Genomic DNA, 25,490 nt, shown 5'->3' with positions numbered 1-25,490 from the left:
AGAGATGAAGATTCAGATATAAACAAAATGGCTTATTTCAAACAAGTAAAAACGTCTGTGTTTGCAGGAAACTTAAAAGGAGGAAGAGCCTACATTCCCCCCACCCCACTTTGTCCTTTTTTAAGTGGTGTCTGGAAATAAACCCATCAGACAGAGGAGTTGCTCCCTGTATCACAGTGGCAGATGGCAAGCAAGGCTCAAGACTCAAGTTCTAATTCAGCAGAGCTGCGTGGTGAATTCTGCAATGAGGAAGAAACAACACAACATGTGCAGGCTGCCGTCTGCATTCATATAAATCGCTGTCTGCTGCGAGCAGCACAAGTTGTTCTGAAAGCAAGAGTCAATTGCCTGTCGCCTTATTTCTGTACATTTCCTGCAGGGGTCTCACTCAATAAGCGAGAATAAATGTAAGGGTGAGAGTCCCTATTAGGAGCAGCCTCGTCAGCATCGCCCAGCTAAGCATTTACGTCATCAGCATGCCAATTTAATCAGACCTGAGCAGTGATACTATAAATGGATTACCATGCCAGCTAGTGTGGTTACCGAGGTAACTCAGCCTTTTGTGCCATGGATACAATCGGCTTAATGATAATAAAAACCTCAGCACAAATGAAACAGAAGGAAAAACCTGGCAGGGCTGAGGCATTCACAAGCCCCCCTCCCGACCCCCCTCCTCCCAGCCGCTTGCTGCAATGAAATTAAGTGCCGCTGTGATTTGCATTCACAGCATTCCCATAGGGAACAAGTAAGTAAATAGAACCTGCGGAAATAATTAATGCGGGCCGGCGACTAATGCCATCAGCGTTACTTAGTCATTTCACAAACGTCGGGTGAGAGAGAGAGAGAGAGAGGGAGATGCTCCACATGAGCTGAGCAGCTCACAGGGAACTTCCGGGAAATATCTGCCCACCGCCAATCAGTACTAACTCTTGGTCTTTAGCTCTCACAGCTCTTTACAACCATGGGTCAGTGCCATTATCCCCACTGGACACACTGGGGAAAGTGAGGAAGCGAGAGACTAAATGACTCGGGGCGCCGTGGTCATGCAGAGGGTCTCTGGCATGGTTACAACATTCAGGTTTCCAGACGGCCAGTCACAACCTGATGCCTTTTGCGCCCTTCACATAACACAAGAACCAGAGATCACTCAATGAAATTAATAGTAGCAAGTTTAAAACTAACTTAAGGTGGTACTTCAGCAGACAGTCAACCTGTGGAACTCCTTGCCAGGGGATGTTGCGAAGGCCAAAAATATAACTGGGTTCAAAAAAGAATGAGATAAGTTCATGGAAGACAGGTCCATCAATGGCTATTAGCCAGGATGGTTAGCGATGCTCTGGGTGTCCCTGAATCTCCAATGGCTAGAAGCTGGGACTGGATAACAGGGGATGGATCACTTGCTAATTGCCCTGTTCTGTTCATTCCCTTTGAAGCATCTGGCATCCGGCCACTGTTGGAAGACAGGATCCTGGGCTGGATGGACCATTGGTTTGACCCAGTGTGGCCGTTCTTATGTTCTTTGCTACCTATAACACTGCTCCACATGCAACTCACCTATTCTGTCCCTCCCCCACCCCATTTCTCCGATTCTGGTGCTGCCTGACCCCAGCGTGAGCAGTGCTGCAGCCATCAGCTCGGCCAGTGCCCTTCGCTGCTGGGAGAGCTCCACTTCAGCACCATCTCCTGGGGAGCAGGGAGGTCACCAGAGAACATGCAACCTGGAGGCATGCAGAGAGAAGCCGAGAGAAGGGAAAGGATCTGGATGGTCCACAAAACCTAGAGCCAGCCTTCTCCTGGCTCACTGTCTTGTGGGAAACCCTGAGTCAACGGCAAAGATCCCTTTGATTTTAATGGCAATGAAACGTAATCCCTCCACTCCTCTAGCTTTATACAAAGTTTAGCATGAAGCGTCCTGTGGATGCTGTATACTGGCATATTTTCATGCCCAGGTGCTGGGGCCAACTTTCCCAGGAGAAACATGCTTGCAGAATCGGGTGGACTATGTCCCCGTGCACACAAATGCCAGCACATGTAACGGCCCAGCTGCCGGAGCAGCTCTGGAACTGGCTGTGCAGCCCAGCAGCCAGAGGAAATTGCATCCACAACGGGATAGATCCTACAGTTCTGCCGGTGTGTCTTTAGGGGGCATGTTGGAAATCTGGGTTCAGGGTCAGAGTCAGGGCTGTGCCGTGCAATGAGACTGGGAAAGAGTCTACCAGCGAGAGAGGTGTGTGCGTGGGGGGGCAGGTGGAAATGTTAAAAAAAAAAAAAAAAAAAAAAGTTTCGCTTTATTTGTATTCGAAAATAATGAACACGAGGAAGCCAAAGGCAAGGGAGGTTAGCAGCGAATCAGCCAGTTCCCTGTGCTCACTCACGCCCACAGCGCTTCACTCACGGATGCCTCAGCTAGAACCTCCCTGGGCTGTGTTCAAATCAGCCGCAGGAGCAAAGAGAGCAACCCGTCAGCTCCGGGCTGCTACTCAGTTGTATTATTGACTAGGTGTAATTACGATAGCGCCTCGGAGCTCCCGTGATAGACCCGGACCCCGCTGTGCTGCTAGATGCTGTACAGACACAGCACAAAGACGGGCTCTGCCCCAAAGAACTGATGATCTCCGTGTAAGACAAGTGACAACAGATGGATACGGACGGGGGAGCACAAAGAACCGATGAGTCCGCATGGGTCAGCATGATAGGCAACGCTCTCAGCTCGCCAGCTGCCCAACGTGGCTCCCCTGAAGCCACAGGGCAGAGGCAATAGGGTGAGTCTGGGGCATTTGATGCCACAATCAGGAGTAACAGGTCTATTTCACAGGCGGGGAGGGATAGCTCAGTGGTTTATGCATCGGCCTGCTAAACCGAGGGTTGTGAGCTCAATCCTTGAGAGGGCCGTTTAGGGATCTGGGGCAAAAATCTGTCTGGGGATTGGCCCTGCTTTGAGCAGGGGGTTGGACTAGATACCTCCTGAGGTCCCTTCCCACCCTGACATTCTATGATCTGTCACTGAATTCTCAGTAGCCTGTCACATCAAAATACCTATGGACAGTGGTGTTGCAGAACCTAGGGAAAAATGCCGGATTGGCTGACGACAAGACATCATTTGCCCACCACGGCTGGAGGGCAGAGCAAGCTTCCCCCACCCTATCCCATCAGTGGACAAGATTCTGCAGAGCTTTGCCCTCGGCTTCAAGCCCAACTCCCTGACCCAGAATGATGCCTTTTTGGAGTGACCGTAAGCTGTTTCCATGGCAAAATCAAGTGTTACTCCAGAGGAGGAATTCTACTCTGAGGCTGTGGAGTGGCAACAGAGCGTTGTATGCCCTTGACGTCGGAAGCGCTGGCTGACGGTTGTGCGCAGTGGCAGATTCTTGGCACCATCTCTCCCCCTACACTGCGGATAGCAGGGTGGGCCCACAGAACTGGGATCACCTCTTGTGAAGGCTCTCTGAACCTTTCCCCCCCTCTGCCGAGCGGAAGTGTACTAGCCCCGCTGAGTAATTTACTATGCATTTATTGAGAAGCAGTTAAGCAGTTCCCTAAGGAGCACTTTTTAGATAGGATTACAATAGGATATTTTTCACTGGGGGGGGAGGGGGAGAATCCTCCCCAAATGACACCAAATTACTGTGCAAAATGAATCTCTTGGATGGAAAAGATGATGGGATGAGAACAAGGATGTAATGACCTGACTTAGCCCATCACTTTCAGCAGATAAGCACGTGTGCATGGCCTAAGACCAGCAGGAGACAGTCGAAGGATAAGAACTCATGAACCAGAGGGCAAACTGCAACACACCAGACCCCCGGCACAGAAAACATTAGCACAGTCGGCATGAAAAAAAAGAAGCCCTCACGTTTGTTTAAAATTAAAAATCTGCGTGCCAGCTTGAGACACTGTAATGCTGACGAGACAGAAAGGCCCAACAATTCAACACTGAAGTACTGTTCTGCAGTCAAGTGAAGAAAAAAAGATCGGCAACGGGAAATCGTGGTATTCAGCATGCTGGAATGCATGTCTTCACGGGAGTGGCTTTTGTGCTGCCTGCAAATTAAATCAATGCCCATTTGGGCTGAGAGGAAGCCACGACACGGATATGGTGGCGTTAGCACATATTCTGTGTTCCTCGGGCAGGGGATGACGGGAGGAGGTTTGCACAGACAGGCCCCAGTCTTACAAGTGCTTGAAACTTGTTTCAAAGCCAAGTGGAGCTCTGAACGCTTGCAGGATCAGGGCCAGGACAACACCACTCTGCATGTGTGGAACTCCTGTCATCTGAGCCTCTCAAATAATTCATCCTAACAAATACCCTGGGAGGCCGGTCTGGGTTATTACAGCCATTTTACAGCGGAGTGAGCTCTGCCACAGAGAGGTCATGACTTGCCCTCTGGCCGCAGATCAGATCAGTGAAAGAGGCAGGAATAAAACCTAATGGTCCCAGCTCCCAGATATGCGCTAACAACAACACTGCGTTTCCTCAGGCAAACAACACAGGGGGTTGAAGCAGCGACTGCACAGGGAAAGCAAGGGGCACAAGGTTCCGTGTAAGATCCAGAACAAGCGGCAGAGAAATAAGGTCACTGGGTTTGTTATTCTGTATCCATGTGACAAAGGGCCACTTGAGCTCGGGTGGTGGTGCAGGGGGTTCTGTCTGTCTTATTATGGCAGCAGGGGGATTAGGGTTTAAGGAGGGTGATGAAGCAAGTTTGAGACTGATGGTCCAGGCAAGCATGCAACAGCAGGTCAAGGAAAACAAACCAACTGGCAGCCTTCTAGTGATCAGAGAGAGGTCGAGCTCCACATCCAGGACTGGTCCAGACGGGAAATGTTTTACAGATAAAACTTACCTTATTTTGGCACATCTCTGTGTGTGTCTACACTCAACTTTGAGTCCTGCAGGTGAAACCCGGATGTTCTGTCGGTGGCTGAAAACCCCTCCCTGAACGACGTACCTGGTCTACCACCTACGCGTTTTACTGGTGCAATGTCAGTGTGGACACTGGACTAGCGTACCAGTACAGACAGTCTGGCAACAGTTCCAGTTGTCAGAGGGCTGGGCAGCAGCCCAATCTGGGGGGTTAGAAAAGCAAGGCATACCTGTCCATTTGCTTATGTATATGTACACAGACTTCTATAGCAAGCCGTTTAGGCCCTGATTCAACACAACAGAGCACTTAAGCATGTGCTGAAAATGTTCCATTGACGTCCATGGGATTTAAAGCACATGATTTGCTGGGTCAAAGCGTTAGGGTAGTCTGCAAATTACAGCTCCTATTTCTCTGACGAGAGAATGAACTGTCAAAGGGGCTGAGCATCCTCCTTGACTCTGGTAGGAGTTACAGGTCCTCAGCACCTCAGAGAGACCAGACCCTTAATACCTTCCTGCAGCACTCAAGTCAAGGAAGCACCATCACCATTTGCCTTCTCGAACATTTTTCTTCCTCCCAGCTAGGTGGGGTCACGGTTGTTACAGCGAGACACCACCCTGCATAACGGCTCCATCCAATTATAGGTGTCCAAACGCCATTGAAAATGGAATTAGGTGTTTGTTAAAATTTACAGCACACTTCTAACCTATGTCTCATGATGTGCTTGTTCACTAGGTCACAAACTTATATAACATATGCTGGGCCTAATGGGTCCCCTTTCTTTTCCTTTTAAAATGTAGTGCTGTGGAATGGTGCTGGACTGACTGCACCCTAGAGAGCCAAAGTCCCATGTCTCTCTCTCAGCAGAGCAGGTACAGAGCGGACAGTGCCAGCGCATACTTCCCTACGGCTGCTCCATCACAGTCCTCTAACCCGCTCTGGAGAGCACTCCTCGCTAACCACAGATGACAATTAGTGCAGAGAGAGTTGGGTTTGGGTTTTTTCCCCCTGGAGCTGTGATGTAGACACCCATCCTCGTGGAGAATGGCCTAAGCCCCACCAACACATTTTGCACAGGCTGTAAGTGTTCAAGGAGTATTGCAAAGGAAGGCTTACTGTCACCCCAAATTAGGGAGATTACTTTGAGGGTACCCATCGCTGCGGTATCTGGGTACCTCTGTGAATTGATCCCTAAGACAGCTGTCTGATGCTTTGAACATGTGGCATCTTCACAGCGGCCAAACAGGGGTACCAGCACCCCATGCTGACAGGCACCACCTACAGGGGATGAGGAGGAACTGAACGGAGTGCCTCCTGATTTGCATCTGGCCAGGCATTGTAAAGGGTACAGCTTTTTACGGTGCCAGGATTGTTCTTTTGAATGAAAAATATTTGTCAGCAGGTCACTTTTGGAAGCATCTGTCTCGGGTGGGGCAACTGGGATGGATTTGCTGTTATCCAAATGAGTTGCCCTCCTTTGCGAACAATTGTAAAAGGATGAACTCCTTCAAATTGGCAGCAGCTAGTAGCTCTTTTCACCAAGCTTCCCTGCTCCTATTAATTATTAGTAGTATTATTTCTGTGACCATAGAAGGCTCCAGTCATGGACCAGAACCCCTTTGTGCTAGGCACTGTACAGACAGTCCTTTACTCAAAGAGCTTCCAGTGTAAATAAATCTAATCTGAATAATGAATATGGATCCTCCAATTACAGTATTTTTAGCCCTTATGCTCCTCAAATCAATGAGATAAAAGGAATTATCATCAGACTCAATAATGGTAAGAAATTCAGTAGACTGACTGACAACCCTGCTGTACATTACACTTGGAATGCTAAAAGACACCAGCCCAAAGCAAACAAACCAGGTTTATTTATTTAGTGATTCACAACAGACAGCATAAGAATGAATGAATGATTGTCTTAGTCCTCAGCACCGCTCTTTTCCAGTTACTCCTTTATTGACATTTTGTGGCCAGTAAGGGTGACTAGCAAAATTAACACTTGCTGGGTGTCTGTCATTGCTGTCCAGACATGGCCCAAGTCTTCTTCCCATAACTGACTTTGCTTTGCTGTAGTAAACTGGCCTGATCAACAAGAGCTGCATTATTTTGGCCGTTATTTAGTCTCTCTATAGCATATTATATACTTGAAAACACTACCATGGTGGCTGTTTGGTACCACAACCCCACTGGGTGGAGAGCCTGCTGCCTTTGGGATGTCTACTCTGCTCTTAAACTCCCTTGCATTGTGAATAAAGGTGGGAAACGAAACCTTCAGTAACTGCACATCTCCAAGCCTTTGCGGACAGATCAATGGCGATGAGGAGATTAATGTTACAGGGAAGACAGGGTACCCTTGTGGGTGTATCATGCACAGAAGGGTGACAGATTGATGGGAGAGAGATTAATATTCCCACTGCTAAGCAATGTGAACTGAGGGCTACGTGGTGGTTTGGTAACCACAGCTGGGGAGGTGGGACTGGTAGGCAGCGTATACCAGTGGCTGCAATGCCTCCAAGGCAATGGTGCTTACACCTCCTTTTTGGAGGTGCAGTGTCTTTCAGCACTAGTCTAGGCTAACCAGCTGGTGTGGAAAGGTTCGAATCTCACTGCTGCAGCAGGATTCTCCTACCCTTTTCTGCCACCCCCATCATGAGAATCACACGGGAGCAGACAGAAGCTGGACTGAACAACGAGAGAAAAGAGCCACACCATTTTAAAAAAAGTATATTAGACTATTATAATCTTTTCCTCTTCTAATTAAGGCCTCCAGTTAGCACCACTGTGCAATTGCTAAGCAGATTTTAAATGGGGACTTAAGTAGCTGTTTTAATACCTAATCAAATGGGTAAATACAATGATTTGCTCCAATTCCTGCTCTGATTACATAGTGGAGCTATTTCATTTCCTAAATAAGATCCTTGCACCCAAAAAGAATCGTTTAACAAGCTTAAGAGCAGAATGTTGGGCTCAATTTCTTTCAAGGGTAATAGAGTGGGAGTGTCTATATAATTAGCTTTGTTGGGCTCTCTCCCCCATGACACAATGCTTTCTATACATGAGCTTTCTCTCTCTCTCTCCAGGCCTCCCTGCTACAGCCACAAAACAATACAGAGAATGTTTGGTTCCTGATGAGAGAGAGAGAACGAGAGAAATGCTAGTTATTTCGACATGAAGTATCCCAAATCTTTACTTTTTCCTTTAACAGTCAAAAGTATGTATATATTTCGCTAATTCATTGCACTTCTAGCTATTATAAGACAGCACAAAATCTAAGATCCTCCAACCTGCTAATATATTTATCAAATCAAATATAGAGTATGAATCTCTGAAGTGCCCCAGTTTTAACTCTCTCTCTCTCCACAGAACATGCAATCAAGTTAACTTCACACAATCAATGGCATAAAATATTAAATAATTGATCTCAGAGCCTGGTTCTGATTTCACTGACACAAATTCAAGGGTCAGTTCTTAAAAAAAAAAAGTAACTTATCTACTAATTTCCCCCCACAAGAGTCGGATTTTATGTAGGCTGACCTAAATAAAGGATATTTTGTGCTTTCATGACGTCTTTCATTCTAGGCTTTTGAAGTGTTTTCCAACCATCACCCTAAAGTTCATAGGAGGTAGGTAATTATCATCATCCTCATTTCTCAGAGGAGAAACCATGCCCCAGAGAGTTTAAGAAACTTGCCCATGATCTCACTGCATTTGAGCTACAGTCAGGAACAGAACATTAACAAAATATGACTCCCAGATCCTTGCTACAATTGTCCAGTCTGATGTGCATCTTAATGCCGTCTAAAATACAACCAGGTGCCTCTCATCCTATTTCAAGCTGGTAGCCATGAACTACTGCCTGTGGACATTGTCTTTAGAAAACATGAGGTGTCAACATACAAAAGCCTCACCAGAAAGCGGTGTCATGCTTCAGTCATTAATGTTTTCAAAACCCTTTGAGATTAACGGTGATCCAGAAAGACTGCTCCAACATAAAAAGCCGGATATTGAATCAGACTGAGCATAATTACAAAAAACACAGCTAGCGCAAATCGTCATCCTCCTCCATTGCTTCTAGATGATCAAATATTTGTAAATAATAAATAATAATAATAAATTATATAATGTCCAAGAGTTGATTCAGGTGTGACGGTCAAGCAGTGAAAGCTGGAAGTCCCCATTTTTGTAGTTCAACCACCACGAGTGCTCAGAAAGGAATAGATATTGCACAGAAATGTGCTTAATTTCAGGATTAGATACAGTGGTGCCTGATAGACAGATACTGAGAAACAGGACCTGAGATGAGTCATGCTTCCAGGTAGGGTATTTCCCTAGATGACAAACTTCCGTCACTGCTGCTCCTGAAGGTAGGGGATGTAAAAATGGGGGATGGAGCAAAATGTACTTTACTGAGGCCCCCTAAGGACCGAATACATCCCAGCAAGTTCAGCTGCAGAATATAACAGGCCAGCGGGCTGGCCTTTCAAAAGCATTAATATAAGAGTCCAGCAAGCACAGCTCTGACACTCTCATTTACATAGCCAGGCCAGAAGCAGATATGGGCTCTGACAAAATCCTGCGTGTGCTTTACAGCAGCCAGAACTGAAAGGGTGTGAGAGAAATGTCACAACAGAAGACAAAACACCTACAAGACACTCTTCCCAATCTGCTCAACCTGCAGCCTTGGGCCTCGGTCCTACAGATCCATGCATGCGAGTAGCCCCGTTAATTCGGTTCAGTGGGACTGCTCATGTGTACAAAGTTCTCCTCGAGTGTGTCAATATTTGCAGGACCAGGTCTGGATTTCTCAGGAACGGCAGAGACCCCGAGGCAATCCAAAGGAGACACCAGCTTGGAAGTCACCAACAGTGCCTTGGGAAGTCCCACACGTCAGAGAGACAAAAGGCAGTGGATGGTTGTATTAATCGTTAGCCAGGCCTATTTAAATATGTAACTATAAATGAAGTGGCAGGACAGCTGTGCAGGCCCACACATAGCACAAGCTTTTGGGAGACGCAAAGAGAGGCTGCAAAGCAGCTGATATTGCATATGAGCCTAACTTAGGTGGGATGAAGCCTGTGGAGCTGAGGGTTCCTCGGAGAGGAACCAAGAGGGAGACCGGGGCTCAAGAGGGCCAGATACGTACTAGTAGGATTATAGCAGTGCCTTGAGACCCTCTAATGCGAGCAGATCCCCCTGGGCGCTGCACATACGCACAGTGAGAGACAGTCCCTGCCCTGAATAGCAGGTCAGCTTGAGCTCTGAGATCCTCCTCCCTTGCCAGGTCTCGGAGCCCGGGCTCCAACCTGAGTGGGAACGTCGCTGCTGCTATTTTTAGAGCCATAGCGCAAGCCTGAATCAGTTGACCCAGGCTCTGAGACGTGCTCCCGCAGCGGCTTTATTGCTGTGTAGATGCACCCACAGATGGTCTGTAACAGAGCAGGGACCTGAACCCAGATCTCCTGAGTGCTAAGGCAGAGCCTTAACCACAAGGCCGGCCATCCATCCTTCCTTCCTTCCTAAGCACCAAGATGGTATTGACATTAGTGAACGGAAACTCACGTGCAAGGTGCCGACTATTTGATGACAAACATTCCTGTCCTTCCATAGATCTTAAGTTCCTTTGCAAGTTTCCGATGCAATGATTAGGAAGGGCAATGCTGTACATTATTGGTGCTCACCGTTACCGGCCCAAACCCTACATTCTTTACCCAGGCAAAGCTCCCTTTAACTTCTTGGGGAGCACAGCCCGCTGCTCCGTCTCCACTGCCCAAGGAGGACACATGGCCACATCCAAGACTCGTTCAGGGCACAGTTTTATTCATAAAACTTAGGCAAAGCACCAAAACAGAAGCAGTTCCCTTGCCCACCCTGGGGTACAGCTCCTAGAGGCTTTTCCCCTGGCCTATCTCGCAGCTGAAAGGAGAACATAAGAACATGCTGGGTCAGACCAAAGGTCCATCTAGCCCCGGATCCTGTCTGCTGACAGTGGCCAATGCCAGGGGTCCCAGAGGGAGTGAACCTAACAGGTAATGATCAAGTGAGCTCTCGCCTGCCATCCATCTCCACCCTATGACAAACAGAGGCTAGGGACACCATTCCTTACCCATCCTGGCTAATAGCCATTAATGGACTTAACCTCCATGAATTTATCTAGTTCTCTTTTAAACCTTGTTATAGTCCTAGCCTTCACAACCTCCTCAGGCAAGGAGTTCCACAGGTTGACTGTGCATAAAGGAGGACACAGCCTTCCCTTCAATCACCCTACTACAAGAGTCCATCTTCCACCTATATCTCCTTGAGCTGCCTCAGCCACCTAGGGACCGTCTACACTGCAGCAGGGAGACAGCCTCCCAGCCCGGGCAGACACACTCGCGCTAGAGGGGCTCGCACTATAGCACTAAATAGCAGTGTGGACGACGCAGCCCCAGCACGACCAGGGCTAGGCACCCAAGCGCAAGCCTAGGGGGTCAGGGGAGAGGGGGTTGTGCTCAGGTAGCTAGCCCAAGCTGCAATGTCCACACAACTATTTTTAGCATGCTAGCTGGAGCCCCTCTAGCATGAGTCTGTCTACCCAGGATCATCTGATCCTTCCCAGCTGGGTCTGATAATCTAACAGGGTTTACTGACCCCCTGGCTCTTAAAGGGGCAGCCCACTGTTGCAGGTCCTTTTGTCTGAAGAAAAGCCAAGTAAGGTCCTGCAGGATTTGACTATTTCTTTAAGACCAGAGGCCTTTTGAATCTATGGATTTAAATATTACGTCTCTCTTTCCCCTATTATTTAAAATTAAAATAAACACAGACTATGATTTTATTTGATCTGTCACATCTCACTGTCCTTAAACACACTCGAAATGAGTGGGTTTAGTTCAATAAAACTGCTCTTCTCCCTGTCTCTCAGACTCAGCAAACATAAAATAGGAAGCAGCACTCCAGTACATTCAGAAGCAACACACGTTACATTGTGAGTCGATGATCCATCTGGCAGTCTGACACAGCCGTAAGTTTGCTTAATTGTCAGGTCAGGCATATTACAGATCCAGGCTGTCAGTGCTTTTATTACAGCCTTGTAGTAGAGAATGTAAAGCTCCTTGCAGAGCGTGTGTATGTGTGTGAGAGAGAGGGCAAGCGCCAGGAACTATAATGAAGAACAATGGGATTCAATTAAGCAAAGAAATACTGAAGTTGACTATCAATAAAGATTCCTAACAGAGGTATCCATTACAATCTGGAGCAGTCTCCCAAGGGAAACAGTGGAAGCCCCTTCATTTGAATTATTTAAAACTTGACAGGAGAAAGCACCAAAGAGTGTATTATAGGGCGTAATTTAGCTTTACTCCTTGGGGGGAAGAGGGCTAGGGGACTTAAAGTGCAAATGGAAGAGACATATTAAGCTATCTGTGCATTTTTGGGCTCAAGTGCCTTCTCCTCTGCAGCTCCCATCATCCAGGCCACCTTTCTGCAAGCCCTACTCACCAAATGTCCACCTCATTTCAGATTCTGCCTGAAAATGTTTTTTCTTTCTTGCCTATGTATATTCATACATCTCCCTTTTCTCTTATTATCTAGTTCAATTCAGCAATTATAGTATTTACAGTAACTGTAAAGTGTTTTATAATATGACCCGTAGGAAAGATGCTATGCCAAACTAAACTGTGATCCATATACCCACACGCATGGGGGATTTCATACACAAAACCACACACACGTAATGTGAACTCACACTCAAGTATGTGTAACATATAATGGCAGCGTGCTCACTAAAATTTTATTGCCACTAGTTAGGGATCACCACATTACAACATTGGCAAAGCCATGAGTAAGTTATGTGAGTCGTGCCAATTATGTGCCACTAAAATCTTTTGAGAAAAGAAATTAACCTTCATTTTAGCTCATTTGTTGCAAAACCTTGTTGAGGGGTCCTGAAATCATAGCTTGCTCTGCTCCTAATCTCAGCCCTGTGAGATCCACCAACCCTAAAATACTGTGCAAATAATTCAATTCATGCATAAACAGAACAGGAAAGGCACAGAGAAAAGTGAGTGGAATGATCTACAATAGGGGAATGCCTATCAAATTGAAAAGTAAGACCTACAAGGCAGTAATTAGGCCTGTACTTTTGTATGGCTCCAAGTGCTGGGCACTGAGGAAGAGATAGGAACAGATCTTGAACAGAGTAGAAATGAAAATGTTAAGATGGATGCTTGGAGTTATAAGGATGGACCATGTTCAGAACGAACAAATCAGGGGAAGTGTGAAGGTGGCACCAATTGTATAAAAGCAGAGGGGATCCAGGCTTAGATAGCTGGACATGTAAAAAGAAGATCAAAAGAATATACAGGAAACAGGGTGTTAAACTTAGAAGTGGAAGGTAAGAGAAGGGCTGGAAGACCCAAAACTAGATGGATGGATGTCATATAAAAGGATCCGATTAGCTGTGGAGTCTCTGAGGAACTGCTTCAAGACAGACTGGAATGGAGAAGCCAGACTCGAAGAGCCGACTCCATGGAGGTGAGACTACACCTAGAAGAAGGCTTCAGTTAATGCATATTCTCTGCCGTTTCTCACACTGCTCTCTTTAAATGGAAAGGGTTAATTTAGAAAGTGGCTGCTCTTTGTTCTTGGGGCCTCCTGGAAATGTTCTGACCCTCTTAACCAAATTGCTTCAGCCCTCCACTTTGGACATTAGCCTCTGATGTGAAATCGTGTTAAATGTTTGTGGAGAACCTAAATATAGTTAGGTACAATATGTGCAATATCTCCCTGGCTGGCGATCCAGTGCTGTTCTCAGAGAATCCCCACAGTTCATTGCGGCCATGTTGATGATCATTTCCAAAGCTATGAGAAGATGATCCTGAGCTTACTGATATCCCTCATAAAATACAAAGCTGTCGTATAGCCTTCTCTTATAGCAAGGTGTCAATAACACCAAATCTTCTTTTCCCGCCATTGATGATCATGTCACTAACTGGCCATTATGCATGTGTATTATTGCCCTCTGCTGGATGGATTCAGAACTGCTCTCCTGTGTCTCAAAGACCCTGTATTACTAGGAGAGCCTCCCCATTAGCTACAGTGTTAGTGTTTTTGGAACAGGGAATTAAAAACATCCTCCCTGTCACCATGAAGGTCTGAATGGCGGTTGGTGTGCCAGATTTGTGACGACCATGATATTTCTCCATGGCGAAGGATTTCTAATGACAGCAACGTGCTAATTAATCTGCTGCTTGGAAATCACTCCAAGTTGAGAGAAACATATCCTGGTATCTTCTGAAGCTTCTCCATTTCCCAGCCCAAATATAAACTCTAGCTCAACCACAAGTTATGGGTTGGATTCAGGAATCATAGAATATCAGGGTTGGAAGGGACCTCAGGAGGGATCTAGTCCAACCCCCTGCTCAAAGCAGGACCAATCCCCAGACAGATTTTTGCCCCAGGTCCCTAAATGGCCCCCTTAAGGATTGAACTCACAACCCTGGGTTTAGCAGGCCAATGCTCAAACCACTGAGCTATCCCTTCCCCCCACATCATTAGGTGATGGTCTCTGGCATGTATTCTGCAAAAGGGGTGGGCCGATTAGATTATTTTAGTAACACCTGGCCTGAAAAGCTATGAAAAATCCACAAATCATGCTGCCAGCTGTATATGCCTTCCTACATACCTACAATGTTATCTGGTTCAGTGTCCTAAGACACACTCCTAGGTGAAACTTTGATAGAGTGGTCTGGAAACCAGAGACTGTCTGAGACTAAAATAAAACTACATCTCAGACTGCAAACAGTGACAGAGCTATTTCAACAACAGTTTCAAAATCTCATCTTCTGGGCAGAGCCATTTCTCCCACGGATTTCAAAGATAAGACATTGATACTTGCTGGACCAAAGCATTATTGATTTCATGTAGAAATGACAGGGAATTGGAGTGCTGGCTTTTAGCTGTGAAGTAGGTTTGCTTGGATAGAATATTTTCCCCCTTTCAAGGTCTGTCTCCTCCACTTAGAAGTTTGCTCCCTATTGAAACACAATATGGTAATAATACATGCTAACTTAAGCTTGTAGGCTATGTCACTGAGCCTGTTTTATGGAACAAAAGGTGACAACGCTAGGCTGTGAAAATCAGAACGACTTCCAAGCCAAATTATATATATCCTCTCGTTCAATTTTGCTGCAATACAAAGTCTGAGTGAAGGAAACAACTTCCTCTCTCTCTAGTACAATGAAACGTCTAGCAGACCGGAATAATTTACAGTTATTAGAAGAGCTACAGTGAGGATCCATCGATTCATAAGTTTCCTGTGTCATTTTTTTAAGTCTATTAGTCTATGCAGCTTTAATATACAGAAAGACACAAGGCAGCTCAGCTCTGCAGTCATATCTCAATAGGTTGTAGGCAGGCAAGCAAAAGGCAATCAATGACCAAAAAAAAAAATTCAGACAGCCCCTTAAAACTGTCCACAGTTGCATTCGCCTCATACTTTAACTGTTAACTGTTTTGGACTGGGAACCTCATGTAACAATTCTGATATGCGCTCAGGCTATAAATGTATCATGTATATTTATGCAAGAGATAGCACGGTCTGGTGGAAGAACTGCACAGTTGGCTGATTGGCTCTTATTCTCTTTTATTGCTCTGATTCCATCTCTTCTGCATTCCCTTCACCTCAGCTGAAACCAGGACCGCTCCACCATCTATCAAGTGAGGGGGCAGGGGAGGGGTTTACGGTAGATGAAGATACTGTCGGGGAGGAGAGTGAGAGGACAGACGGTCCAGTCTGGAATGTGTGAGATGGGGGTGCAGTTTCCTGCTCTACCACAGGTCCCAGGTTTTTTCCGGGTGTCCTTAGCCAAAATCTCTCCTCCTCCTCCTCTCATGCAATGTGCGGTGGGAGGAAATATAAGCGTAGAGTTAACAGACTGGGACTCTGGAGAGCTGGTTTCAGTTCCAATGGCGACTGATTCACTGTGTGAACTTGGGCAAATTACATAATTTCTGTGCCCAGTTTCCCCATGTGCAAAACTGGAACATTACTTCCCTACCTCACAGGGACGTCGGGAGGGTAAATTTATTAATGTATATGAGACACTCAGATGCAACAGCCCCTAAAAGGAAATAAAATAGTGGGTTGTGCACTGGCTATCTGCTGCCCTCCACCCCAGAGGTGGCTGCATTTCGATGGCATTGTGCGTACATCGTTTATGAAGCCCTATGAGCACCTTCAGGGTGAGAGAGATTTCAGTGTTATTAATGAAATGGCATATCACGAAAACCTACGCTGGAGTAATGAGTGACTCATTTCCTAAGGGGCTCATGAAGAGTACACTGGTGCCACTGAAAAATAAAAGCTATGAAACAAAATTTGACAATATACGGGATACCTTGAGCTGCTTAAAAAGGTAAGGGACATGCTCTTAAACCATTCACAACAAAATAATAATGAATGCAGAAGTTAAAAAAATAATAATTTATGAGGTACCATTTACTTTTTATCACAGCTCCCAAAGTCAATATTTATCCTTATCCACATACAAAATTTGAGATGACAGCATAGATTATAAAACACAATATATTATACACTCGGCTTCATCTGAATCTGTAACCAAACACGTATGCAAAAATGAAGCGGATATGAGGCATGAAATGCTATTTCACAAGCGGGGGGGGGGGCAGGGGGAGGGTGAGGGGGGGGAGGGGTTTGTGAACCTGATTTTGCATTTGAAAAAAAATAATAGATGGGATAGAGGTACTTTATTGTCACATTGGCAACAGTACAACAGGAGGGAATAATACTACGTAAAGGTCACTCTTATCTGGTTCATCTGTGACAATCTGATAATCTGGGATATGGGGGAAAAAAATTAAAAAATCTTAACAGACATGCTCTTATCAAAAGGATTAACTTCTAATACATACCAACAGATGCGGCAGCTTCAAGCATCTGCTAATCAGAACAGCGTCAGTTAGCTAGCTGGCTCTGGCTGGAGTTCATGAGCAAAGGAAGACTTTCTCTCCTCTAGAGATATGCCATGATCCAAATATACACAGGGCTGAAAGTACTGTCTGAAAATTCATACATACACCCAAGGTACCTGTGAACATACCTGCCCCATGCATAATAATCTGCAGACGTGTCTCGGTGCGCAGGGAAAACGTAGATGCTGGAATGACAACTATGGCAACAGCAAAGCCCCTGGAGAGTGTTAACTCTGGGACACATATCAAAGCACCTGCCAAACAAGCAGTTCAAGTGATTGATGCAATTCTGCATTTGGAGATAGGAATTTCAGGACTGCCTGAATTTCCCGCAAATAGCTCCCAGGGCATTAGAGGCAAGGCAACATCCCTGCTAAAAATTTTAAGAGATTCTCTTTTTCTTCTGTATTTAAAAAAAAAAAAATCGATGTGGGGGTTTACTATTAGGCCAGATACAGATCTGGGGCTATTGGCATAGAGTGGTGGTACTCATCCTTCACCCACAACATCATGCTCCATCTATAATTCCAGGGAAGTTGGATGTTGCTGCTAAAAATTACAAGCAGTTAAATCATTATCATTAGGTTTCAGAATCAACACCTCATTGGGATGAATGGGGGTAATTCACACCTTTGTAAAAGCTATTTTTTCAGGCCATTTTTAGCCAGCATACTCATTAAGACAGCCCTGAATATGGCCACTTTTCAGACGATAAGAGTTAGTTGATTTTTTTTAAACCAGAGCTTAAAATTCACCACCAGAGAAGTGCTGATGTGGGCTACCCCTGCATGCCAGCCGAATCAAAACTCTGAGGACATACCAGTATTGATGCCCACAAGCTGTTGATGTGCTCACTACAACTGAGCGTTACTTTAAGAGTCACCAACCTAAGAGTCAAATCTTGCTCCTACCGACATCAATAGAAGCCATGCTGTCCACTTCAACAGGATCAAGATTTGGCTCAAAGCACATCAAATGAAAGTATTCCTTGTATGAAGCTACTGTATGAAGCTTGTATTCCTTGTATGAAGCTATTCCTTGTAGCAGTCACATTACTGTCAAATAGAGAGGTAAAATGACCTCTCTACTCTTATTCTGGATATTCCTGTTTATGCATCTCAGTATTACATTAGCTCTTTTGACCACAGCATTGCACTGGGAACTCATGTTCAGCAAATGGCCCTCATATCTTTTTCAGAGTCACTGCTTCCCAGGACAGAGTCCCCCATCCTGTAAGTAGGGCCTACGTTCTTTGTTCCTAGATGTGTACATTCATTTGTGTTAAATGTGTATTGTTTATATAGAGAAAATTGATAAGGGAAGCAAAGGGACAAGGAAAAATCTACGGTCAGCAGAGTTAAGGATAATAAGGAGTTTTAAAAATATATTAGTAACAAAGAGAATCCTGACAATGGTACTGGTCCATTACTAAATGGAAGTGGTAGAATTATCAATAATAATGTAGAAAAGGCAGAAGTGTTCAATAAATATTTCTGTTCCCTTTTTGGGGAAAAAAACAGAAGATATTGTCTCATCACATGTGATGACAGGCTTTTCATTCAACTAGTATCTCTGGAGAATGTTAAACAGAAGCTACAAAAGTCAGACAATTTTAATTCAGCAGGTTCAGATAACTTACATCCAAGAGCTGTATCATTAATGTTGATTGTCAACAAGACTTGCGGGGGAGTTCCAGCAGACTGGAAGAATGCTAATGTTTTGCCAATTTAAAAAAAAAAGGGTAAATGGGAAGTCTTAGGTAATTATAGGCCTGTAGGCCTGACATTCATCCCGAGCAATATAACACAGCAGCTGATTCAGAACTCGACTAATAAAGAGGGTAATGTAATTAATGCAAATCAACATGGGTTTATGGAAAATAGATCCTGTCAAACTAACCTATCTTTTTTTTTTATGAGATTGTGTTAATATAATATACTCAGACTTCTGTAAGGTTTGTGTCTTGGTACCTCATGACATTTTGATTAAAAAACTAGAACAAATATAAATTAACACAGCACACATTAAATGGATTAAAAACTGGCTAACTGATAGGTTGCAAAATGTCATTGTAAACGGGGACTTGTGATCAAGCAGGTGTGTTTCCAGTGGGATCCCACAGTTATCAGTTCTTTGCACTATGTTATTTTACATTTTTATCAATGACCTGGAAGAAAACAAAATCATCCCTAATAAATTTTGCCACAAATGACATAAAAATTGGGGTGGTCAGTAACGAAGAGGACAGATCAATGATACAGTGCAATCTGGATCACTTAGTAAACTGGGCGCAAGCAAACGATATGCATTTGAATAGGCTACATGCAAATGTATACATCTAGGAACAAAGGGTGTAGCCATATGTACAGGATGTCCTAGCCATACATTCTATCCTGGGAAGCAGTGACGCTGACAAAGATTTGGGGGCAGCAGTGGATAAGCCGAATGTGAGCTCCCAGTGTGATGCTGAGGCCAAAAGAGCTAATGGGAGAAATAAACAGGGGAAACTGAAGTAGGAGTAAAGATTTCTCTATTTGAACTGGTGCGACTGCTGCTGGAACCCTGTGTCCAGTTCTGGAACACACAATTCAAGAGGGATGTTGCTATATCTGAGAGGATTCAGAGAAGAGCTACAAGAATGACTAAGGATTAGAAAGCATGTCTTATAGCGATAGACTCAAAGAGTTCAATCTATTTCGCTTAACTAAGGGAAGGGTTAGGGCTGACTTGATTGCAATCTATAGGTATTTATGGGGGAAATATTCAACAATGAGCTCTTCAATCTAGCAGAGAAAGGTATCATGGGTATAGGTTAAGTATCAGAGGGGTAGCCGTGTTAGTCTGAATCTGTAAAAAGCAACAGAGGGTCCTGTGGCACCTTTAAGACTAACAGAAGTATTGGGAGCATAAGCTTTCGTGGGTAAGAACCTCACTTCTTCAGATGCAAGACATTCTGGGTATAGGTTGAAGCTACACAAATTCAGACTGGAAATAAGATGCAAATTTTTGACAGCAAGAGTAATTAACCATTAAAACAATTCACAAAGGGTCCTGGTGAACTCTCCATCACTGGTAATTTTTAAATCAAGATTGGAATTTTTCTAAAAGTTACGCTCTAGGAATTAATTTGGGTGAAAAGTGCGGCCTGTGTTATACTGGAGGTCAGACTGGTCCCTTCTGGTCTTGAAATCTATTAATCTACGCTTGCACCCAGTTTACCAAGCAATCCAGATCACTCTAAATCAGCGGCTTGTCCTCTTCATTATTTACCACTCCACCAATTTTAGTGTCCTCTGCTAACTTTGTTTTCTTCCAGGTTATTGATACAAATGTTAAATACCGTAGTGCAAAGAACTGGCCCCTGCAGGACCCCACTGGAAACACACCCACTTGACATCGATTTCCATTTTACAATTATATTTCAAGACCTATCTGTTAGCCAATTTTTAAAGCCTTTAATGCGTGCATGTTAATTTTATATCGTTCTAGGTGTTTTAATCAAAATGTTGTGCGGTACCAAGTCAAACACCTTACAGATTTGCATGTAAGGGTGTCTCCCACGGGTGCTTTTTGAACGGGAATTCCATGCGACAGGAGATTAACCTTTGTTACATAGTTAGGGCCAGATTCTGCCGCCATTACTCACGATGTCCCTCTGAAATCAGAAACTTGCACAGAAGACTGAGGGCTTGTCTACACAGGAAGTCATGCCGGTATAAGGTAGGGTGTGAATTTAAACTATTATTGTTATACCAGTATAACCTCCATTGTGGATGCTCTTATTCCAGTATAAAAGGGCCTTTTTCCAGTTTAGGTTATGCTTCTTTGGAAGTGGTTTAAACTAAGATGAAAAAAACCCACTCTTATACCTGAATGGGTGTCCCCCACTGCAGCGTTATATAGTCCAACTATAGTGGTTTAATTATACCAGTATAACTGGACCCATGTAGACACCCCTAATTCCCTTTTCCTAGCTACTTCCATTATCCTGGCACATTTGAGATGGTAAGTGAAGGTTTGAGCCTTCGTTGCTTTACTGATGAGCTGCCTCACAGTTAGCAGCCTGGGCTATTATCCTACTATAGGCTATCAAGTGAGTCACTAGTTTTTTTTATACTTACTGCAGATCAAATAAAGACAAACATCAAAGGCTTGCATTATGTTTCCGCCCTTGGAGGATTTACTCATGTACCTTTTGATTACAGCAGATGACACATTCAACTCCAGCATTTTCTTTTTCTTGCAGCTGTTGTTAATAGTTGGCGTAATTGTATTTTTCACAGGACACAATTACATTAACTAATAAATACTGAAAAGTGTAATGTAAAATGAACAAAAGAAGGGTCGCTCCATATCAAAGCTGAAACGTTGCTTCTAACCCACCCTGTTTGTGCCTAGCTGTAGTAGCAAACACACTACGCAAGATCACCCCGGCATTCCTAGAGTTGAAGGGCCCGTTTTCACTGCACAGTTAGTCTAGGTGATTGGCACCCAGGTCTAAAAACCCAGGTGAGCCTACCCTCTGGGCGAGCATCCCCCCAGAAGAGTTCTACCTGGGGTAGTGTGTCCTCATTGTTTCTGCACTCACCTGTGTGTGTCTGAGGGCATGTCCCGTGGTTCCTTGTGCTGATACACTCTAGGATTCCTTCCCAATCATTTGCGTCAATTGCAAAAAGAACTTATCTGTCCTTTGGGGGAATTGTGGGAAGCCACTGGAGGACTATCAGCACTTGAGTGATTTTGCATATGTCCTTGCCACAAAAGTGGGCAGGCTCCAGCTTGAGTTAAAGTGGAGCTCAGGCACCAACTCACCATCGCCAGGCCAGTAAAAGCCCGGGTTAACGGTGCAGTGAAGACACACTCCAAGAGACAAATCTACAGAGCCACTCACCGTAATCACAGGCAGAAAATTGTGCACTAGTTGCAAATGAAAAATGCGAGTTTATACACACTACCAATGAGATACAGGATCTCAGGGCTGCCGACTTTATAAACTGGAATAAGTTACATGGCTTCCATTGCAACTAGGGCTGTGTATTCGAATGCTACAGAACCCCAAATAAACCTGTATAGGGTGGCATCTGAATTTGGGATTTCTACCACCAGGACCTATTTAAAATATGGGAATAAAATAATGCAAGATCATAGTCTTTTCACACTATTTCAGAGTCCAGAGGAAGGATATACTGGGACAAGAGTAAACCTCTTACATTGTTTCAACCCCAGAAAGTGTTTCCCAACCCTCCCCCTCTCCCCCCCCCAAAAAAAACCCCTAATAAAAAACAAAAGAAATACAAACTATTTGATACAGAATACTAGAGCATGAACACAACTCCAGTTACAAAAGGCAGCATTGTAACTTTCCATCACTCATCTTAAGAAACTCTTGACATTAGAAAAAGGACCAAAACCATGATTACGTCATGATGTCTACAGTTTAGGTAGAGTACCCTGAATTAGATTGTTTGCAAGGAACTAAAGCAGCGGTTCTCAAACTTTTGTACTGGTGACCCCTTTCACATAGCAAGCCTCTGAGTGCAACCCCCCCATATAAATTAAAAACACTTTTTAATATATTTAACATCATTATCAATGATGGCAGCAAAGTGGGGTTTGGGGTAGAGGCTGACAGCTCGTGACCCCCCCATGTAGTAAGCTCACAACGCCATGCAGGGTCCCGACCCCCAGTTTGAAAACCCCTGAACTAAAGGATGGGCAGTAAACACATATGAGCGCTGTCTCCATGCAGCTACAATGAAAATGAGACGCGTGTCTCATGAGGTCATCTCAGGATCCAGACCAACCAAAAAAGCCAGGACACCCATAATTCTGCAAACAGACCCTAAGGGCGGGATTTTAAAGAGCACTTAATGTTGGTCTCACTCCGCTCCCAGTAAGTTAGTGTTAACGCTCTCATTGACTCCAGTGGGAGCAAAGTTAGGCCAGCACTGAGCACTTTTGTAACTTCCACCCGTATGGTAAAATTACTTTAGCTCTGAAAGACCCTGTCTACACTGGCGGCGGCGCATGGGGTGCGTGCAGCGCCATGTGGCAGTGAAAGCCTCCGGCAGGGGAAGGAAGCGGGCGAAGGCCACAGCGGGGGGGGGGAGGCAGCAGGACACTAAACTGCTATACACAGTAGTGTAGACATGGGAGGCACTTCTTGGGTGTGTCGAGAGCCATGTAAGTTACATGCCCCGGCGTTCAGGCATGGGCAGTCCACTCACGTAAGCTGTGCCTCACCTCTATGCTGCTATCTACACCGGTGTTAGCTGGGTGTGCGCAGTGTCTACTCAATACGCCTCTGTAAGGATAGACCTAACTCTACCAGGTCGTTAACGGCAATGGGTAAGGAGGCAGAGCCCCTACCCTAAAATGATTGCAACGGAATACAGACCAATACCTCGCACAGTGCAACCATTTGCATCAGCTAATTCTGATTCTTCTTACTTTTGTGGGGTTAATCAGAGTCACTGTCACTTAAACATGGGGGGAGGGATAGCTCAGTGGTTTGAGCATTGGCCTGCTAAACCCAGGGTTGTGAGTTCAATTTTTGAGGGGGCCACTTAGGGATCTGGGGCAAAATCAGTACCTGGTCCTGCTAGTGAAGGCAGGGGGCTGGACTCGATGACCTTTCAGGGTCCCTTCCAGCTCTATGAGATACGTATATCTCCATATACACATATATTGTATACACAGAGTTGCATAAACATGTGTAGAAACACATCTATACATAATACATGATGGCAACGGTAAGTAGAGAGAGTAAAAGAGATGTCCAACTGGATGGCTATTGGGTTTGGGATGTCTTTGGATGCCACATCAACAATCCCCTTGAAATGCCATTACTGTGTCATTTTTCAGGTGCTAAAAAAATCGTGTAACATGCACAGATCTGCTTCCTAGGTGTCCCCAGAATCATAGGGACACAAATCAGCCCTGCAGCCCAGATCTAGACATGGAGGAGGAAGCAAGGTTCCATTCTGTGTTATTGCTTTATCAACCACACTGACAGCTGTGCTATGATCCAAGCATGAAGATCATAGATTTGCCGTTGATTAGACAACAAAGCGAAAAGAACACAGCTTGATATTCAGACAGCAGGGTCAGGCTGCCAGGAGTGACAGATAAAACGTGCTTTTGAGCATGTTTTTAATTCAGCAGCTATTGTTGAAAGAAAGTCGTGGGACGCAGGATGCCATTTTTATGGTGGCACCTCTGGCCAGCTCCACTCGGACACGTAAACACACCTGCTCAATTGCACTGTAGGGCCTGAAGAGGTCCCCCTTCCAGAGCCACTGCTCCTGTTGTCCCTTTGTCAGGTACATCTGGATGCTATAAAGACACAAACTGGCTTGCGTACTCCCAGTGAATACACACTGGTTTGCAAGTTGAATCCAAAAGTCCCGAATTCTCACTCCAAGTTTACACAGTTAAAAAGGGGCTCAAACACTAACCTGTTGAGTCCGTGGCTTGTATGGGGAGCTGCTTTCCAAGTCAGCCAGGATGCTGGTCAAGGAGTCGATTTCTGCATCTAAACTGGATCGTCTTTCTTCAAGCGTCTTCTCACCAGGATTTACCTAGCCGAGTAAGGAACAAGATTTCAAACTCTTTCGATGGCTCAATCCGGCATGCAGTTTCTGGTTTTCATCATATGGAGATACTCTCACACCCTGGCAACAAATCCAGAGCCCTAAGTGACGCACAGATAAACATGCTGACATATTGTAGCTGGCTACCGTAATCAGACTGGGGATAGGAAAGAGGGAGCGGACGACGGGGAGGGGGAACAACTGAGTTGCAAAAGGATTGAGTCTGATTTTTAATCTGTCATTTGCATTTTCCTCTATGGTTTCTGAAAGGTTCATTTAAGGATTATGAAATTATCTTAGATCAATTTGGAGGGTGCTGCATAAATGAGTAGGCAGCTATACTTTAGCAGCAGGCCTGGTGCGATGGTTTGAGCATGGGCATTCAAAAGAGCATCTGGGAATGTCTTTGCAAGGGAATCGTGTCCCCCACCCCTGGAATGGCTGTCATTTAACAGCACCGAACAACACGAAAGCAATGGGTACGGTCAAGATGGAAGGAAGAACATGGTATCCAATTGATACCACAAAGGGAATTTGGAGGAGACAGAATGCCATTGCCCAATTGGGAAGCTGGACAGGACAATGGTGTTAACAATCCTGCATTGAGGCCCATGGGATCTATAATGACCACGAGAGATCAGGATCCCTCTTTTACATCTCACCTGGAAAATGCCACCTCCTATAGCACAGCGGCTTCTGGCGGGCCAGAAGGCGGAGGGTGGCGTGGGTGTGGTTGTGTTGAGAAACACGGGACCTGCAATATCGGAGCACTGGGACAGGTCAATGTCGTCTCCATCTGCAGCAGCCGGGTCCCGCCAGTGAGGGGACAGTGAGGAGCAGTGTGTGAAAAGGAAGGGGCCTTAGGAGCTCTGAGGGGGAGACAGCAGGAGATGCACACTGTGGGGTCAGGCAGGAAGAGGGTACAGAAGCCCGGCAGCTGGGCAGTACTTGTCGGACCAGCCAGGCGCTTTGGGGGTGGCTGTGCAATCTCACGTAAGGGGCACCACATCCAGCTCTTCCACCTGCTCCCACCAGCTCGCAACCTGCCCCACGTCTCTGCAAA

General features: G+C 45.3%; 1 protein-coding gene across 1 annotated transcript in view; it reads right to left on the bottom strand.

The window, feature by feature from the left end:
• Window positions 1-25,490, bottom strand: part of LPP (LIM domain containing preferred translocation partner in lipoma) — a 437,929-nt gene that overhangs the window by 170,243 nt on the left and 242,196 nt on the right. Inside the window, exon 8 of the mRNA XM_065410339.1 lies at window positions 24,293-24,415. Within this exon, the coding sequence (XP_065266411.1) occupies window positions 24,293-24,415 (123 nt within the window). The remainder of the gene's footprint in view (window positions 1-24,292; window positions 24,416-25,490) is intronic.

The sequence above is a fragment of the Emys orbicularis genome, chromosome 9, assembly GCF_028017835.1.
Source record: "Emys orbicularis isolate rEmyOrb1 chromosome 9, rEmyOrb1.hap1, whole genome shotgun sequence".
Taxonomy (NCBI): domain Eukaryota; kingdom Metazoa; phylum Chordata; order Testudines; family Emydidae; genus Emys; species Emys orbicularis.
The sequence above is the reverse complement of the archived record's forward strand: the minus strand, read 5'-3'. Positions and strand labels throughout refer to the sequence as shown.